The 20,849-nt window shown below is 39.0% G+C and overlaps 2 protein-coding genes across 2 annotated transcripts; both read right to left on the bottom strand.

The window, feature by feature from the left end:
- Positions 1 to 1,455: 1,455 nt before the first annotated feature.
- LOC135236496 (extracellular calcium-sensing receptor-like) lies at positions 1,456 to 6,743 on the bottom strand. The gene is made up of 6 exons (XM_064302922.1): positions 6,587 to 6,743; positions 6,083 to 6,374; positions 3,367 to 4,161; positions 3,041 to 3,268; positions 2,502 to 2,625; positions 1,456 to 2,369 (listed from the first exon to the last, which is right to left on the bottom strand). Exons 1-6 carry the CDS (start codon positions 6,631 to 6,633, stop codon positions 1,456 to 1,458), a joined length of 2,400 nt encoding a protein of 799 aa, XP_064158992.1. The 5' UTR covers positions 6,634 to 6,743.
- A 3,650-nt stretch (positions 6,744 to 10,393) lies between these two features.
- LOC135236827 (extracellular calcium-sensing receptor-like) lies at positions 10,394 to 15,819 on the bottom strand. The gene is made up of 6 exons (XM_064303372.1): positions 15,614 to 15,819; positions 13,434 to 13,722; positions 12,549 to 13,343; positions 12,205 to 12,432; positions 11,447 to 11,570; positions 10,394 to 11,295 (listed from the first exon to the last, which is right to left on the bottom strand). The coding sequence occupies exons 1-6, from the start codon at positions 15,814 to 15,816 to the stop codon at positions 10,394 to 10,396; spliced, it is 2,541 nt and encodes an 846-aa protein (XP_064159442.1). The 5' UTR covers positions 15,817 to 15,819.
- Between the last annotated feature and the right edge of the window lie 5,030 nt (positions 15,820 to 20,849).

Here is a 20,849-nt window from a genome sequence, read left to right as displayed (position 1 = left end):
TACACTGCAAGATGTTTGAGCCTATAATGCTATTTATTTATAATTTATTTATTAAATCAAGGTAGCAACATTGTCCCTGCTCGACCACTCCGCTCTGCGGCAGCAGGGCGCCTTGTAACCCCTCCCACCCGACCAAAGGGATCACAGAGCTTCTCCACACTAGCTCCCCAGTGGTGGAACGAACTCCCTGTCCCTCTCCGAACCTCCCCCTCACTACCCATCTTCCGCCGTGGCCTGAAGACTCATCTCTTCAGACTATACCTAGACTAACCACCACCACGCTGTATATTTCACTCTAAATCCCCCCCCCCCCCTTTTCATGACACTTGTTACATGTTGCCCCATCCCAGCACTTTTTGGTAATTTGTATTTGTCCTAATACTGTAGCTTATTCTTCTGCCTAGTTGGCTTTGCAGAGGTTAGGTCTGAATAGTGTTCACTGTGTGAACTAAACTGTGTTCTTGGCTAGAAATAGCTGTACAAAATACGTATTGTATCTTACTGAGCCCGTGTTTAGTAGTTGCCTATGACCATGAAACGCACTTTTTGTACGTCGCGTTGGATAAAAGCGTCTGCCAAATAAATGTAATGTAATGTAATGTAATGAACAAGAAGCTGTTAAAAACTCTTAAATGAAATGAACCAAAACAGGCTATAGGCACAGACCCCGTAAGGTAAGCTTACTAGCCAGAGAATCTAGTTAACATTTACTAAGTAGTTAGCCAATGATATCATTAATAGCCAAGTGATCATTAATGCTAATGTCCTGTCATATATAAATGTGCACATACACCTATGACTTTTGAAACTTTTGTATAACTGTGATATGACAGAGTAAACATGTACTGCGTAGCTAGTTAACAAGGTAGACTATCATGTATTTGGGGTACATGCTCCATGTACTTTCTGACTTTTTTCTCTTTACTTTCAGTTTTTTTTTGTAGGTAAAATTTTGCATGTTTGATCAGGTAATGTTATGGCTTTGTTCACATTAACATCAAAAGAGTACATTTGTGTAAATGTTACAACATTTTGAGCCAGACATTTTCCAGAACAACTCTTCTGGTATGCTAACTCTTTACACACATAACTCAGAAACGCTTAAGCAAAAGATAAGACTGCATATGCAAATGGCTTATAATACAACCTGTCATTGTTTATTCCACTCAAATAGTTTTTATTGTGATATAACATATCATTGCACAGTTTGTTTTTCAGATTTCCTTCCATCATCAGGCATATTGCTCAATAATCCCCCTGTTGACTTATCACAATTAATTATAGTTACATTTATGGAATGTTTTACCATGTTTATGGATCCAGTTTAAGAAATGAATACTGGTACAGTTAAAGACAAATTTGAACTGTATCAGTCATAATGCATTCTAATTTCACAGGTGGCTCTGTGGTCCAGTACCCTACGCAGTTCTCATGGGTATAAAATGGTGGGGGCAATCACTGAGATTTCACATCTTTTTTACCCATTAAATGTCTTCTTGTATTTTGCTCCGGTCTGAATAATATTATATAACATTTTGGAAGAAAGATACAGAATAGCAAGCCAAAACTAGAAGCTAAAATCGCAAAGATCTCCACAGCTACAGTGAACTTTCCAGGTGAGCTGACATAAGATGGTATAAAAGTAATCCAGACTGCACAGAATATGAGCATGCTGAATGTGATGAATTTGGCTTCATTGAAGTTATCGGGCAACTTACGGGCCAGAAAAGCTAAAACAAAGCATAATATAGAGAGGAGCCCAATATAACCCAGCACAGCCCAGAACCCCACTGCTGATCCTAAATCGCATTCTAGAATGATCTTTTCTTTGTAGTGCTTCATGTTCTTGTTGGGGAACGGAGGGGATATTGTTAACCAAAGCACACAAATAAGGACCTGTATGAGAGTGAAAGCAAGAACACTCAGTCTCTGCTGCAGAGGCCCAAACCACTTCATCACATTACTGCCTGGAAGTGTAGCCCTGAAGGCCATTAACACCACTATTGTTTTCCCCAGAACACAAGAGATGCAGAGGACAAAGGTGATCCCAAACGCAGTGTGGCGTAACATACAGGACCACTCAGTGGGCCGGCCGATGAAGGTAAGAGAGCAAAGGAAACACAGTTTCAATGAAAAGAGCAGCAGGAAGCTCAGCTCTGAATTGTTGGCTTTCACAATGGGCGTGTCCTTCATTTTAAAGAACAGCACGGCCACAAATGTCGTAACACATGCTCCAAATATGGAAAAAATTACAAGCACAATCCCCATAATTTCTTGAAAAGACAGAAATTCGACAACCTTTAAAATACATTTATCTCTTTTATCATTAGACCAGTATTCTTCCAGACACTGAATACAGTCATTAGAATCTGTAAGAAAACAATACATACTATTATTATTATTATTATTGCAGTTATGCTTGTACAATCTAATGAGCAGATGCAACACAATGCATAACTTAGAAATGTTCTGCTTAGACTGGTTATAGTTGACTGAATTACCTGTAATGCTGCTGATTTCTCCCTCAGCACAGGGCACACAGTCATAGCAGCAGACAGGCCTTCCTCTCTGCACAGCCTTCCGGGTCCCTGGGGAACAGTTCTCACTGCACACTGACCTGGGTTTCTGTGAAACATGTTTCAAATCTTAAATTCAAAGCACCCAAGGACAATGTGATGTGTGAAAACTTTAATAATTATTATTTGCAACACTATAATATTGAACATCAAATGCAAGAAGCAGATAATTGCCATACAGACGTATGATAATTAAGGGCATCCCACAGTAGCGTTTCCTCATTTTGTTTTATTGCGTATAGCGTTTCCTGGTTTTATTTATGTATGCCGCTAGCATTTTACCTTCTGGTAAATTAAAAATTTTGACAAATATATTTTGAAACATATACAGTTTCTACTCCTTTAGTGACTTGGACTATGAGTTATCTATTACATAATGCTTTATCTCATTCAATGCAGAAAAATGAATACAGGTAGCTGTGATGTTATTAGACCACCTTTTCGTGTAGCAGATAAGCACTTACCTCTTTTTTCCCACCTGCCCAAACTATACTAGCAGGACTCATCACAAACTGCTGCCCAGGTGGTAAAGAAGCATCATAGTAGCCAACCACTGTGAACTTTACTGCACCATCAGGACCAAGCTGCCAGTTCACCACCTCATATCTGGCTACCGGATCTCCATTACTGTCAAAAGTGACTTTCTCTCCAGTTCCCAAAGTGAAATTAACTTTTTCCAGAGCCCTAAGTACCTGTATAGAAACAAGGATTTCAGCCAAGAGAAATGCTTGCTTGGCTTTGCTCATAATGAGAATTTTATTAACTATATAAGACGGGCTGATTGAGTTACCTGCCAGGGTTCTGTTTTCACGCTGTTTGTACAGCCTTGATGGGGTGTACATGCCAGCAGGTCATGTAGAGAATGAGCAACAGCGTATACTGCTTTGTAAACATTGTTGGAGAGTCTCAGCTCAGATACATCCGTGTATTCATTTTCCAGTTGAATCAAGCTCTCAGATCCAGTGCATGGAACTATGTGAGGCTTGTCATCTCCATTTCTTAGATAACACTGAAACGCGGCTTCCCAAAAGTCTGTGATAAAGGTATTATTTGGGTAGTGGGATGGATGAAGTTTTAATATAAATTCTTTGAAGCCATTTATTTTGCCTTTGGTGACGGCAAAGCCGATAGATCCTCGCAATGTTCTGAAACCGCTTGGTGACGCTAGACTGTTTGCTGTTATCCAGCTTTCAGTGCCAACCATTTGGAGACCAGTAATATTCTGAAAGGTCAGCTGCTCCAATAATTTGATCATTCCATTCTCACCAAGAAATGCTACAATTACTTTTGCAGTACCTTTTCTGATAACATCTACAACCTTCAGTAGTTTTTCTGGTTCTGTTAAGCGGAATTTTTCAGAATACTCAATGCAAATTCCTTCTTGTTGAGCAGCTTCCATAAATATAGCCATCCCATTGTTGCCATAGTCATTGTCATCTCTCACTGCTCCTATCCAGGTCCAGCCAAAGTGCTTCACCAGCTGAGCCAGTGCTCTGCTCTGGTAATAATCACTGGGAATGGTTCTGAAGAATGTGGGGAACTTTTTTCTATTGCTCAGACATGCACATGTTGAAAAGTGACTGATCTGAAAGAAATAATATAAAATAAAGGGTAACATATATGGTTACTTAAAGCATATGAAAACCATAACCATAATGTATCATTATTTTTAGTTATAATTGAAGTTAACACAATCTTTATATGTGGTGTGTATAAGTGTGTGTTATGAAAGAGATCGCTGGCCAGCTCAGTAATTGCAAAAGGCCTGGTAGACCAAGGAAGGCCTCTACAGTTAATGACTGAAGAATTTTCACCATAATTAAAAATCCTAAAATGCCTGTCTGACAGATCAGAAACACACTTCAAGAGGCAGGCGTGGATGTTTCAGTTACTACTGTCCACAGAAGACTTCACAAGCGAAACTACAGAGGCTACACTGCAAGATGCAAACCACTAGTTAGCTGCAAAAACAGGATGGCCAGGTTACAGTTAGCTAGGAAGTACCTAAAAGAGCCTGCACAGTTCATTAAAAAAAGAAAGCAAAAAGATGTGGACAGATGAGACCAACATTCAATTGTATCCAAACAGATTAATTCCAAACAGTTGATTTTGATAAGCCTAAGGTTTGGCCTATGTCTGACTTTTTGCATATTTTTCAGCTTCTTAATGGCTTCCTTGACTTTCATTGGCACTACTCTGGTCCTTATGTTTACACACAACAATAACTGACTCCAAAGGCAATCACAGGCCTACAATCAAGACTATGCAGTATATTGAAAGTTGTCTTATACTTGCAGTAGAGAAGCAATCGGATACACCTGTGAAACCATTTGTCACAAACATTATGGCACCCTGAAATGGAGGGGCTATGTATCAACAGTGCTGTTGTTTCTACATTTTTAATACCAAAATGTATGTAAATGTCCTTACTCCATACTGTTTGGGACAAAGCCATATATTTTCTTGATTTGGATTTGTAAAAAAATTTAGATTTGTATATATGAGATATATATGAGTACAATGTATGCATATATATATATATATATATATATATATAAGGAATAAACCATGATGTGCTGTCCCATTATTGGAAAATAATGAACAATGTAAGATGGGGGTGGTGATGCGGCTGAGGCAAAGCTGAGGGTCGCTTTTCCAATAACGGGACAGCCCGGAGGGGTTTATTCCACTTACATAACGGGTTACCAACAATGACTATATATGGTTACTGTAATATTTATTGTTTTTTATCGACTTAATCAGCTGAAAGTGAAATATTCTTCCACGGCCATTTGGGCATATTATTTTACCGTTGTCAAGCAAAGCTGTGGATGGTAGTTCTATTTGGGCCGTTGTTATTCAAAAACTTTGGTTGGTAGTTCTATTTGCACTGTTGTTAAGCAAAAACCTCTGGTTCTTAATTCTATGAAAGCAAGGATTCCATCAAGAAAAATAGTTCCTTCTCGTTTTATACAATGCAATTAGCACCAATTTTGGTCATTTTAGTCAAAATAAAGGACGATTCCGTATTTTGCTGGATGGTTGGCATTCCTAAATGAACCCAGTAACTAGAACCGTGATTCAACATTGCCATCAATTGCGAAATTGGACATTGAATAGGGGAGGGGACGTAACGACAATTCAAAGCCGAAAGAATAATGTTGCTGTTTTAACTGCTTTAGAATGCTGGATTTTGTAGCGCATTGATTTTAAAACTGTTTTGGACCAATCAGAATCGAGTATTCAGCCAAGCCGTTGTATATATATGTATATATATATATATACACACACACACACACACACACACAGATGGAACAATTATGTTTATTACAGTATCATTCTAGACTTAATTTCTTTTATATTTTCCATAATCATTGTTCTTCACCATTACATTTTCACAATAGAAAGCCCCTGCTAAGGAGACCTAAACATACTACAAGTAAGTATTCTTTACATATGTTAATTACTCTTTGAAAGTACATATAAAGCCTTAAAGGAAATCTTACCAGTGGAATATGAAATAATCCAACAGTTCCTGCGATTGCAATGGCTGTAGTCGAAATGGACGCCCCAATAATAGCCTGTACAACAGCTGGTGTGGAGCATGATGTGTCAGTCAGTGTTTCCTCATAACCGTTCATCAGAGCCAAGGCTGCTCTTAGAGAGAATATTGTCGAGACGCAGGAATCATATATCTTATATCCAAGAGATACACCTGGGAGGAGGTCAGTTCTGTTGTTTATTTCTTCAATGGCGAAGATCATGGTCTGGGCCACTTGGAAGCCTTTGAAATGAACTCTAGAAATTATACATCAGAAGATACACAAACCCCTAATTAGAAAAGTTTTAACTCACTTCTGTAATGTATTTGCTACAATATATGGGGACATAGCCTATATTTTTGCTTACTATAAACACTGAACATGCATATAAATATTGAACATTCACCTTACCTTCAAATGATAACCATTACAAACAGGTGTTAAATGCTTTGTCCTAATTCACCTTACCGTACACATTTCATTGGCTCTGGTGTCCTAGTGAATTGCATGTTCATTTTTGTGGTTTCACTGTGAAGGGCAAAGTCCCCGCCGATGTTGATGTCTCCATGTTGATAGAAGCTGGGCTTGGCTGCCCTCCCCAGTATTTTGCATGGTGGGGTCTGTGCTGCAGCCCAGAGGACCGTGTGTGTCAGTAGAACGATCTGCAGATCCATTCCTCTGCACATCTCAGATCCAGCACTGCTGTGCTCCAGGTTTAAATACAGCAGTTTTAATTCTCAATCGATCTGTGATTCTCAAAGGCATGACTGAGTCCCAGGATAAGGAAGGTGGGGAGAAAATGCATTAGCAGTGAGGCATACCCAAGGTGAACACAATTCCAGGAATATCTGAGATCTGATTGCTATTTTCAATGTAACACATTCATTTTGGCGGAAACACAGTGCTGTCCATGAGCTATTGTTTGTGTTCATGTTAATATTGTTGCATATTTTGCCAATATTTTTGAGCAAATTTTGAATAGCAGTTTTTTTGTGGTTTATACACAATATGTTCAATGGTTCAAAAGTGTTGTGATGAAATGTAAAATAAATCCATATTGTAGCCATGCTATGTATGGATGTGACATCACCTTCAATGAACCCAGCCCAGCTTATGTAAACAATAAATAGCGCTGATCATTATGGTTGACTCGTTCATAAAATCATAAAAAAGCCAAAATGAAGTTTGCTGGTGATCACCAGGATTGAAGTTAAGCAATCTAAAGGCAATGCCACAAAATACTAACAAAGTGTATGTAAGCTTTTGAGCCACAGAAAATCTGGTATATTACATAAAAGCTGAAATAAATCTGTATCTTAGCAATTATTTTAAAATTATGGAAAATAAAGTAGATACTCTAATTGACTTAACACATGAAATGTATGGTAACATGAAATATGTGGAGTTGTGAAAAATTGAGTTTGAATGTCTTTAGCCTAGGTGTATGTAAACTTTAGGCCTCAACTGTACGGTTATGAGGAAACACTTTTGGACACATCAGGCACCGCGCCAGCAGTAGTGCAGGCCATTATTGTGTCATCCTTTTCGACTCCATTGCAATTGCAGAAACTGTTGAATTGTGTTAAATTCCAGTGGTAAGAGTTCCTTTACTCCTTTCTACATACTTCCAAACAGTAACTCACTGATGTTTAACTGAAATAAGAATATGTGTCAAGTTCAGTCTGTTTTGGTATCCTAAGCAGGGGTTTTCTATTGTGAAAATGAATGAATTAATTAAAATTTTATTGTAAAAAAACTATATTTATGGGAAATTTGGTAAAGTCTATGATAATACTATTATAAATATTTAGCAGGTGTTTTCCATTGTGGCAGTTATATGATATTCCATTCTCTCTCTCTCTCTCTCTCTCTCTATATATATATATATACAATCACTGTGTGTATATACTGTGAGCTCCATAATTCTTGGGACAAAACATTTTTTTCTTGATTTGGTTCGGTACTCAACCATTTTTAATTTGTAATTAAAAAATTCACTGGGTTAAAGTGCAGATTCTCAACTTTTACTGAAGTGTATTTTTATATATTTTGATTTCACCGAACTACAGAACTTTATATACATAGTCCTCCCATTTCACAGCACCATAATGTTTGGGACAAATGGCTTCACAGGTGTTTCTGATTAGCTGGGGGCTGGTGAGCTCAGCAATCACAAAGGGCCCGGTAACCCAAGGAAGACCTCTACAGTTGATGACCCAGGTATTCTCACCATAATGAAGTTTAACCCTCAAACACCTGTCGAACAGATCAGAAACACTGTTCAGGGGGCAGGCGTGGATCTGTCAATGACTACTGTCCACAGCACACTTCACAAACAGAAATACAGAGGCTACACTGCAAGATGTTTGAACCCATCATGCTATTTATTTATTATTTATTTATTAGAACAATGGTGGCAATGTCCTTTTGCAGCCCTGGAAACATAAAAGAAAATAACTCTACAATAATTCTCATAGTATGACTTCTACTAATAGTAAAAATTACAACGTGCATAACAATATAGCTACCAATCTGTGTGCAATGGAATATAGCATATTCACAATATTTCCACCAAGCTGTACACCAGCTGATTTCACTAATTAGCTCTCCTTCCCTGATTATCCATTATATCGTGAAATCACCTGGTGCAGTGCTTAATAGAAAAGAAAACCTGCATGTTCTTGGCCTTCAATGGAACCAATTTGACATCACTGGAATATAGGCTATATTTCCTTTTCACTATCGCTAACAAGTTTTGACCAACAGTAACTAGCGAGCCAGTCCGCTGGGATTGTGATTATCCCTTATGGATACTAGATGGGGTTTCAAATAACCTATTTCTCATTCAAACAACAAAAATACTGTAGCCTGCAAATTTGGCTCCTGCGTTATCTTTGAAGCATATTCTATTATTCGGAATTTCGAATTTTCTGACACGACTGATTCCCAAAGGTTCCGGATAGTTGAGGTTTTACTCCAACTCCTTCCAAGCCATCCAGTGCTCATGACACAGTTACTGGTATAAACAGTTACGGCATGAGAATGGCCCTCTGTTTAGAGTCTTGTGCAGTATTGCCACCCCAGATGCGTGTAGATCATGGCCTGTTTCGCACATGGATTATGAACATTGTCATATTGTCATTTACAACAATCTAGTGGCTTTCTAGGACTATTCGGTATTTTACTGGGTCAATAGCACACACCACAGTACCAGTAATAAGAAGCTGTCAAATACTCTTAAATGAAAGTAACTAAAACAGGCTATAGGCACAGGCCCCTTAAGGTATGGTTTTGTTAACTGTGGCTTACTAGCCAGAGAAAAGCTAGTTAATATTTACTAAGTAGTTAGCCAATGATACCATTAATAGCCAAGTGATCATTAATGCTAATGTCCTGTCACATACACCTATGACTTTTGAAACTTTAGTATAACTATGATATTACAGAGTAAACATGTACTGTGTAGCTAGTTAACAAGGTAGGCTGTCATGTAATTGGTGTACATGCTCCATGTAGTTTCTGACTTTTTTCTTTGTTTGCTTTGTAGATTAAATTTTGCATTTTTGATCAGGTAATGTTATGGCTTTATTCACACTAACATCAAAACAGAACATTTGTGTAAATGTTACAACATTTTGAGCCATAAATTTTCCAGAACAACTTTTCTGGAATGCTAATTCTCATTCACACATGACTCAGAAACTCTTAAGTAAAGGATAAGACTGCATATGCAGACGGCTTGTAATACAGCCTGTCATGGTTTATTCCACTCAAATAGTTTTTATTGTGATATAACAAATCATTGCACAGTTTGTATTTCAGATTTCCTTCCATAATCAGGCATATTGCTGAATAATCCCCCTGTTGACTATTAAATATATTATTCCGTTATAGTTATATTTATGGAATGTTTTACCAGGTTTATGGATCCAGTTTAAGAAATGAATACTGGTACAGTTAAAGGCAAATTTGAATTGTATCAGTATTCATTTCAAGACCTGTTCATATCACTGCATATTATGAATGCAATTTATTTATTTTTTTCTTCCACAAAATAGACTGAACCAATTGCAAAGGTAGTTGAAAAAGAAACTGGCATGTAAGTCACGGAGTGCTCTCTAAAGCTCTTGCGAGACATCATCAATTGATCATTTCTTTCATTTATATATCCTGTGTAAGTTATGTAAGGTATGACATATTGCATTCTTATTTTACAGGTGGCTCTGTGGTCCAGTACCCTACGCAGTTCTCATGGGTATAAAATGGTGGGGGCAATCACTGAGATTTCATATCTTTTTTACCCATTAAATGTCTTCTTGTATTTTGCTCCGGTCTGAATAATATTATATAACATTTTGGGAGAAAGATACAGAACAGTAAGCCAAAACTAGAAGCTAAAATTGCAAAGATCTCCACAGCTACAGTGAACTTTCCTGGTGAGCTGACATAAGCTGGTATAAAAGTGATCCAGACTGCACAGAATATGAGCATGCTGAATGTGATGAATTTGGCTTCATTGAAGTTGTCAGGCAGCTTACGAGCCAGAAAAGCTAAAACAAAGCACAATATAGAGAGGAGCCCAATATAACCCAATACAGCCCAGAACCCCACTGCTGATCCTACATCACATTCTAGAATGATTTTCTCTGTGAAGCGAGAGTGTGGAACTGGAGGGGCAAGTGCTATCCACAGAGTGCATATCACCACTTGTGGGAGTGTGGAGCCAAACACACTGAACCTCTGTAAGGGCACAGTGCACTGTGACACATTGCTACCTGGAACTGTAGCTTTAAAGGCCATCACCACAACTATAGTCTTTGCTAGGATGCAAGAAATACATAAAGCAAAGGTGATCCCAAACGCAGTGTGGCGCAGCATACAGGACCACTCAGAGGGCCGGCCGATGAAGGTAAGAGAGCAAAGGAAACACAGTTTCAATGAAAAGAGCAGCAGGAAGCTCAGCTCTGAATTGTTGGCTTTCACAATGGGGGTTTTTTTGAAAAGAAAGAAAATTAGACCGATTCCTGATGTTAAACAAGCACCAGTAACAGAGAACACAGTTAGCACAATTCCCATGGTCTCTCCAAATGAAAGGAACTCCACTTGCTTCAGAACACAATGGCTACGGTCTTCACTTGACCAGTATTCCAGAGGACACTTCGTGCAATCAACAGCATCTGTTATAAAATAATGAGAATATCAGAGTTAGTCTATATGAGCATTGTTTCTTATGTGTGGTTGTAAAAGGAGGGATGATATGAGAATTTTTTTGTTTTGTCTGTTATTTCTTTTTAAGACTTGGCTATATCATTATTTTTTTGATCTCACCAGTGGTGTTGCTGATCTCCCCAGCGGCACACGGGACACAGGAGAAGCAGCAAATGGGTTTCCCTCTAATCACAGCCTGCCGAGTGCCTGGGGGACAACTCTCACTGCACACTGACTTTGGCTTCTGAAACAGAGCCGCACCCTCTCGGTTACTCATTACAATTCAAGTATGCTTTTCAGTTACTGTATTTACGTACTCACCTGGGCCACTGAAACGCAGCTACACATGTGCTTACTTACTTGGTCATTTCATTTGAGCTTTAACAGTGCAGCATCCAGTCACCCAGTGCATGTACTCACTGCAAACTAACTACTGAGGCAGCGCAGCTCACATGCATTATAACTCACACTGAAAGTTGATTGATCACTGAGGATTAAAATAGTAATTATAATGAAAAACAGTCGTAGTCCTGTAGTCAAAAATGTGTGTGTGTGTGTGGGGGGGGGTGCAGGTCAGGGGTGAGACAGTGGGATAGATTGGAACATACTACTGTCGGAGCGTTCCTGTGTTTTGATACTATCAGTCCAGAGTCACTTTCATGGTTCTGTACACCCCGCTCTTCTCACTTTTCAGATATGCTGCCCTAGCATAGCGCTCTGGGGCTTTTTCATATTACACTCAGTCTTCTCTGTGCACTATAATAACATGTTCATCTACTTCTTTAACCATCTCCCTTTCTGTTCTCTCCCCTAGGGCTTATAAATAAAGTCTAATTGAATAGAAATTTTCTTGTATTTTCTTTGTATTTTGTACTTACTGTGAAGGGATCACCAGCCCACAAAATTTTGGTGGGATTGATGGAAAACTGCTGTCCACTTGTAAGTGATGCATCATAGTAACCCACAGTCACAAACTCTGTCTTTCCAACATCATTTTGCTGCCAGTTGACCAGTTCATATTGTGCAGTTGGATCTCCATTGTAGTTGAAGTACACATGATCGCCAGTGCCAGTCGTGAAATTTACACCTTTAAGATAATGTACAACCTGCATCAGTTGGAATACAGAAATGATGTTAGGTAGGTATCTCTTTACCACTGTATGACAAGGTATAGTCTGGTAAATGTCTGGACAGTGCTTACAACCTTCTCTGGCCCCCTTACCTGGCCAGGTTCGATATCCTTCCTGGCACATGTGTGATTCTCGGGGGTTTCACATGCCAGTAGGTTATGAAGGGAATGGGCCACGGCATACACAGCCTTATACACATTGTTGGAAATCCTGAGCTCTGAGACATCCGTGTACTGGTTGTTTAGCTCAGCCAGTTTCTCTGAGCCTGAGCACATCTTCGTATTGGACAACTGAGGGGAAAACTTGCATCCGAATGCCACCTCCCAGAACTCTCTCAGGAGAGCATTGCTTGGGCTTTTAGAGGGATGGACATTTGTCAAGAAGTTCCGGAGGCCTGGTATTTTAGACTTTTTGATGGTGAAACCAATTGCACTGCTTATGACTGTAGATGCTCTCTGGGAAGCTAGCTGTCTGGCTGTGATCCAGGACTCACTTCCCACCCACTGCAGCCCTGTCACGTTCTGAGTTAAAGCTTCCTCTAGTAACACTTCCATCTCCCCCTGGGCCAGGAAGGCCACCAGTACATTTGAAGTGGACCTTTTAATAATTTCAACGACCCTAGCAATCTTTTCTCTTGGATTTGTTCTCGAAATAGCCTCAGAATACTCAATACATACCCCCTCATATTGGGCAGCCTCCAAAAATGTAGCCATCCCATTGTTGCCATAGTCATTGTCACTTCTCACTGCTCCTACCCATGTCCAGCCAAAGTGCTTCACCAGCTGAGCCAGTGCTCTGCTCTGGTAATAGTCACTGGGAATGGTTCTGAAGAATGTGGGGAATTCTTTTCTGTTGCTCAAGCATGCGCATGTTGCAAAGTGGCTGATCTGCAGAGGGAAAAAGGTACATTTTCAGTATTATATCATTTTATTGCAGATCCCACATGCTTTTTATTGGTGTGAGAGGAGACATGTTACCACTGGAATGTGGAAAGGGCCAGTAATCCTTGCCATGGCTATGGTTGTGGAGGACTCAGATTCTCCTATAATGGCATGTACTGCAGGACTGCCAGAACACAGCTTTCCCTCCTTTCCCTCCTCTCCATTCATCAGAGCCATAGCTGTCCTCATGGAGGACAGAGTGTATCCACAGCTGTCGTAGATTTTATATCCAATGGATATGTTGGGCAGTAGACTGCTGCTGTTGTTAATCTCTTCAATAGCAAAGATCATGGTCTGAGCAAAACGGAATTCTCTGAGGTTAAGGCTAGACACAAGAAAAGGCTGGTTAATAATAATAACTTAAAAAGGCTCCATTATTATTTGTAATTTTTAAAAATGTAATAAAAGATTCATGTGTGGTTAAAGTGCAGATTCTCAGCTTTTATCAAAGGGTACATTTATACATTTTAGTTTCACCATATAGAAATTACAGCACTTTTTATACATAGACCCCCATTTCAGGGCACCATAACGTTTGGGACAAATGGGCTCAAATGTGTTTCTGATTAGTCTGGTCTGTTCAATTGCTTCCTTAGTGCAGGTATAAGGGAGCATTCAGTACCTATCCTTGATTCTAGGCTTTGTATTGCCTTTGAAGTCTGTTATTGGCATTTGTCAACATGAGGACCAGAGTTGTGCCAATGAAAGTCTAGGAAGCCATTATGAGGCTGAGAAATAAGAAAAAAACTGTCAGAGTTACAGGTCAGTCCTTAGGCTTACCAAAATCAACTGTTTGGTACATCATTGAGAAGAAAGGGAGCACTGATGAGCTCAGTAATCCTAAAGGGCCTTATAGGCTGAAGAAGACAGTTGATGACAAAATAATTCTCACTTTAATGAAGAAAACCAAACACCTATCTGACAGATTAGAAGCACTCTTCAGCAAGCATGGATGTGTCAGTGACTGTTTGCAGAAGGCTTCACGAACAAGACTACAAAGGCTGCACTACAAGATGCAAAGCACTAGTAAGCCACAAAAACAGAATTGCCAGTTTACAATTTGCTAAGAAGTGCCTGCAGAGGCTTGGGAAAAGGACTTGCAGATAGATGAGACCAAGGTTCACTTGAAGGAGAGTGATGCCAAGAGCCAGAAAATTGTGGAGGCCAAAGGGAGCTTCCTAAGGTCCAAAGCACCCCCACAACGTCCCTTCATCCTACAGCAAGTCATTCACCCGATCTGAATTCAACTGAACATGTATTTCATATGCTGAAGAAAACACTTAAGGCAACTAGCCCCTGAAACAAGCAGAAGCTAAAGATGGCTGCAGTACATGCCTTGCAGTGCATCTGCAGAAAAGATACTCAGCATCTGGTGATGTCTATAGGTCACATAATTTAAGCAGTTATTGTACAGGATATGCAACAAAGTACTAATCATGACTACTTTCATTTACATAAAATTAATATGCTCCAAACATTATGGTGCCCTGAAATGGGTGGGGGGGGGGGGTATAAAAAGTGCAGTAATGGTGAAATCAAAGTGTATAAAATACCCTTAAATAAAATGTGTGAATGTGCAGTTTAATCATGCTGTTTGATTACAAATCTAAAGTTTTGGAGTACAGGGCCAAATCAAGAAAAAAATATATGTCTTTGTCCCAAACATTATGGAGCTCACTGCACATATCTATACAAACACATATACATGTACATAGATATGCTTATATACATATGGAAAATATACAGTAAATTTCAATGGGTATTCCTTTTACTTATTTTTAAAATTTTATGAATTGGTTATGGTGACAGTTTTGTTATGAATGCATAGTTAATTCTCATAATTAATATAGTTAATTGTCCTTGCAACAAATGCATCAGTTAATTTTCTGAATTTTATGTTAAATATTGCACATTTTATATTTGAAATAGTATTTAAATCTCATCAATTTTATCATTTTTGTCTTCTAGTTGTCTAGTTGTATTCTCTTTGTACTACATTCGCATACATACTCTCGACATTACGGTTTTTTTATTTAATATTTCTATTTAATTGGTTGTAAATAAGTGTAATAATGTTACTATTCATTTTGTTTAATTGATTTAATGTACAGTTTTATATCAAATAAAGTTAATGTTGATTTAGTTTGTTCGTTAGAAAAAAAAAATACAAAGCAATATGTTTCAAAAGCATGCAAGTAGATGAAAGAGGATCATACCTGGTGCAAGCTGGACGTTCTGGGTCTTTTTTGAAGGAGGGTGCTGACACTGATATTTGGCTGTGTATGGAAAAAGCTCCTCCAATAGTAACATCACCACCCTTGGAAAGCAGGGGGTATTCAGGGGTCCCCAGCATTTGACAAAGATCCTTCTGGTCACTTAAAGCAATGTTGAAAATGAGCCATGCAGCACAGAACAGCATTGCAGAAACGTTAAGGGTTGGTTAACAGTCTTTATGATAGTCATTGAAAATGGAGACCTTTTTATACTGGGGCACACAGGGTGTGATGTTTTAACTTCTGCAAATCTCCACCAGATGGTCCCACGAGGATGTATTGCTGCTGGATTCAACATATTATGACATTCATTTACAATATTATAACACAACCCCAATAGCTGTCATTACTTTGCACAATATAGCTGTATGGTAGATCATGACCTTTCATTATATTGCACATTGTTACAAGACACTCGTAACCTCTTGTTACATTTGGCCTATACAATTTCTCTTTGTAACACTTCAACTTGCATATCATTACACATTACATAAATGCAGGTAATATATATTGATAAACTGCTTGGGGAATTTCTTGGCAAATTTAATTGTAGCATTTTCATGCAAATATCTTCGATAGAGATATGTATAGCAATACTGATATTATTCATTATAATATTGTAGATATAATATTGTATATATATAATATTGATAATATAGATACTGTCTTTGTGAATCCCATTAAATGGGTGCTTTCATGAAAAACCCATACTGCATGAATATGAAGACTGGCAACGAGTGGTTCAGTAAAAAGGGGCAATAACTCGCCTCTATTAGTGAAGCCTTTTACCCCAGTGGCTACTGCGTGAACTGCAATGCCTGGTTGCAAAAAAAACTTGAAACTCCGACCACCCAATGTTAAGTCAATGGGGAAAGCCTAAAAAGAGGCCAATTTTTTTTCTGAGTAAATATAAAATCAATACATTTTTTACACAAGAAATGATGGTTTAACTAGTTAATCCCATCCCTTGTAATGTCTCCCCTGGGTCTGATTTTTTAAAATAATTCTGCCAAAATTCCCAAATCTGGGTTAATTTCAGTGCGTGCAATATGGCTTGTCCTACTACCATATGACCATATAAGGATTTCCCCATCCTCGCAGCCAAGCAGACTGCTTCAGCGGCAGGTGTGATGCTGTGACGTTTTATTCCGATTAGTTAGCCACACACATCTCACCATTTAAAAATCCAAGGTTCAAAAATGTTGTGTGCTGCGTTCAACTGCACTAACCGCTATTCTAAGAATTCCTCTCCCCAGTTCTTTCAGTTCATGCATTTGAGACATTTTCAGATAAACAAGGTTCTATGTCAAAACGCGATTTCTGACCATTACGGGGTTTCAGTTGATTCTCATAAAGTCTCATATTTTATAATTTGTATATGTTGTTGGTGAAATGAGATTTGTAAGCAGTTTTGAAGCTTCTTTAAGAAGACAAGCTAGGGGGATTTACTTAGCTAGGGGGAGCAAGCTTACTGTCTTGCTATCGATCTATCTGTCTATCTAGCTAACTTGCTAGCTAGTTATCTCGTGATATATCTGTCTAGCTATCTAGAGTTCTGTTATCTATCTGTCTATATAAGTAGCTAGCTAGTAAGCTAGTTAGCTAGTGATCTATTTTATATATTTTTCTATTTAATATCTTAACACTAAACTTATCTTGCACAATTTTTTTGAAATGTAATGACAGTATGGTTCTGTGGTTGCAAGGCCACGCTTGTTGTCCAGACGTGGGCGTGTCTAATTACCATGTAAGGTAGTCGGGGTGGATTTTCCTGTAGTCCTGGACTCCACTCTTTCGCTCCACTGCGCTTGCATTGGTTGCAACGGGAAATGTGGCTGCGCCCTAGTTTGGGCTTCATGCGCCAGTGAGCACTAACCATAGCAAATCAGTGGGTGACGTCATGAAGCACATATTTTTATACGGTCTATGGTCAGTACATACTTTATGGCTCTGCAGATGTATTGATGAATACCCAATGTGCTCATCTAGGCATTTTGCTCATTTGTTATAACATATTATAAGTGGTCATAGCATTACCTAGGGAATGAAAGGCTTCAGTTGTGCTCAGCTGATTGTATGCAAGCACCTTGAGTACCTGCGGACTGGACTGGTCGACTAGACTGAAAAGAAGTAACGTCTAATAGCACTTTGAAGGAGCGTCCACAATTGGTGGGGAAAGTTGTGTTAACAGGTTGAGCTCACAGATGCGTTTGGGCATTCAAAATCAAGTCTCACAGAGTTTACTCACAGAGTCCACTATGGCCACTCATATGAACTGTTAGTTGAAGTTGAATTAACACTGGAAATTTCACTGTGCAGGCATGGTAATGGTTCCAAAAGATATTTTGTCAACCAAAAGCTTTTGTTAAAAAATATATATTTTTGACTTGCTCTTTTGTGCTGATGTTGCCTGATTTCTGTTTTTTTTTTTAAACAAAAAACATGTAAATGGTTGGTCTTTGATGGACCCAGAAATAATGGTTAAATATTTATTTTGAGATTTATGTCTACATTGCAAACTGTTAAAGCAGATAATTTTACAAGTACATTTCTGTTGTAAATCCAGCATCTGAAATCATAAATCTACATTTAACCATTATGTATAAGCTATATGAACATTGCCTATCCTGAGTGTAAGCAAACATTTAGTAATATTCAGTGCCATCATTAAAACAGTATAATATTTCTAAATAAGCCAAGACAACAACTAGAGTCAAAACTAAATGGCAGACCTATGAAAACCTCCACAGCACCAATGAACTTTCACATGGTGGTCACATAGGAAGATTCAAAGGGGATCCACACTGAACAGAATGATGAATTAAGATCGAGGACTTCTCAGGCATTCTTGCAGGCCATGCTTATTATATAATCTGTAAAGAAAAAATGAAATCATTTATCTGGCTGAAATATATATATTTTTTTTGTTAGCCCTGTAGTTGTGGCATTTCAGTATTTCTGTGAATATGTTTCTGTGTATGTATTATACCTGCAGTTGAGATTTTCCTATTTTAATTATTTTCATTAGAATTTTTTAAAAACGTTATTGTAAATAGTAAATTGTTATCTTTTTTCTATGGATTATGGTGTTCCCAAATGTCAAATTTACTTATACTTTACTGAAAACTGGAGAGTGCATAGATAATAATAACTTGCCTGTTTGAACACAAGTTTAGCCATCTGTGTGTGGTAGAGAATCAGTGTGATAAGCAGACTTTCTGCAATGAGGTCCTGCTCAGCAGTCGCAGGGTCGATCCTCTGGGTTGCAGGGACGCAAGTCATGTGGCACAGGGTGGCATTGATGACTGGGCACATGAGAACCCAGGGGGAACACCTAGCGTCCAGCCTGCAAACAATCAAACCAAGCAGAAAATCAAATGCTGCCCAATACACCGTTAAACAAAAGCACTGAAGATCTCATATACAGTGTTACAGAGATGTCCTTGCCTAAGACCTGGTAATTAATTCTTGTCCTCTGTAGGGGACATGAGTTTTGTGTCTTAATCTCAAGAAAAATATGTGCTACTTTGCAGAAACCTACACTACAAGGGGCATTCAATAAAATAAAATATACAATACTTTTGAAATATTTTCACCCAACATGTTTTTCTCATCTATGATACTTATATTAAAAAATGAAAATATTCAAACTTTTTTTCTGCCAGGTCTCAGGAGGATATGAGAGAGACATTTTAGATTGGGAGGCTTTTGTTCTGAAGTCTGGCATTAGGAAGCTGTGTTTGTGTATACATGCCACTTCCTTTCACCTCAGATCCAGATCTCCTGCAGGCAGTGATCTCAGGCAGAGGCCCTAATTACTGAGCTAACTAATTAGCAGCCAGCGTCCTTTGTGTGTGGTGGGGGAGGGGGTGAATAACCTGCTCTCTAATGAGCTTTCTGCCTCCTCAGTGCTCAAACTGCTCTCTAGACCTTGTCTGTGGAAAACTGACACTGCCTTTAGCAGGTGAGCTAAGAATGCCTGGAGCAGGTTTTGCAAATAAATCTTCCCTTTCAAGTGGAGAAAAGAGGCGGCCCACTCTTGCTGGGAAAAGAAAGTGATTGATTTAAGGCCCAGTACAGAACAATATAAACAACTATAGGTTGTCATTTTGATTGACATAAGGCTGAACAGATGCAGTTGACCTCAAAAGGAGAGATTTTTTAAAACCTAAAAGAGTGGCTGTGACAGCCCCACAATCCATCCCACCACAGCCGCCCCCTGTGTCGGGTTACCAGACTCACCTGCGACAATCTGCAGCAGCCTTTTCAGGAGTGCTGTTTTGATCCGGCAGCTCCGCTCTGTAGTGCAGTGAAAAACTTCCTCCGACGATGAAGTCTCCATCAGCCTGGTCAAATTCGCCCTGCAGGGAAGGGGCAGGGTGGGGAGGGCTGGGGGATATGGGCCAGGGTAGAGCCAGCAGCACGAGCAGAGCCATGGCAGCAACAGGAATGTGAGCTGCATTGACCCAAACACTCACCCAGTCTGTGTGTACATTATAAGTCAAACTGGAGTGTTTTCTGTCCCTGGCCACAATAGGGTTGTGCATGGAGACAGTTTCTACCTTAGTCTCAGTAGGAACCACACACCCGCATATCAGAGGTACGCATATCAGAGGAAACACAGCATTCATGACGGTGCATCCACACTATGAAAATGAGTGACTTGAGGCCTTTTGAAATCAATTTTCTCACTTTTCTCTGTTTACATTGTTTAATGGTCGGAGATTCTTGACATCCATGTTTGGTCAGACTCCTCATACTGACACGACTCAGTTTAAGCATTGAATTCCATTTTTATTTTAATACAGTAATCATAATCACTCAGTCGGTAATGTAGGTCTGTGAACACCTGGGCACAGGTTTGAGATCATACTTTTGAAAGTGAACGAAAATAAATAATTATGTCATTGTTCTTGAACTAACAACCAACTGAACCGTGAATTTCTTTGTTTTCTTGTTGTTATTGTTTTTAAGAACCGGGAACCAGAAGGTGTCTAATACCCCTGAATAATATTAACATGGGCTTTTCAAAATTAATTAAAGGGCTGTTTGTGTCTTTGTGTTGTGACTAGGAGTTGCAGGGCTGTCAATCAGACTCTGTTCCGGGCGAGTGCTTTGCCATGGTGCCCAGGAGCTTTATTTACAAAACAGAAATACACTGAAACGGGCTGTCCCTACA

The sequence above is a fragment of the Anguilla rostrata genome, chromosome 12 (genome assembly GCF_018555375.3).
Source record: "Anguilla rostrata isolate EN2019 chromosome 12, ASM1855537v3, whole genome shotgun sequence".
Taxonomy (NCBI): domain Eukaryota; kingdom Metazoa; phylum Chordata; class Actinopteri; order Anguilliformes; family Anguillidae; genus Anguilla; species Anguilla rostrata.
This window is presented reverse-complemented; position numbering and strand designations above follow the sequence as displayed.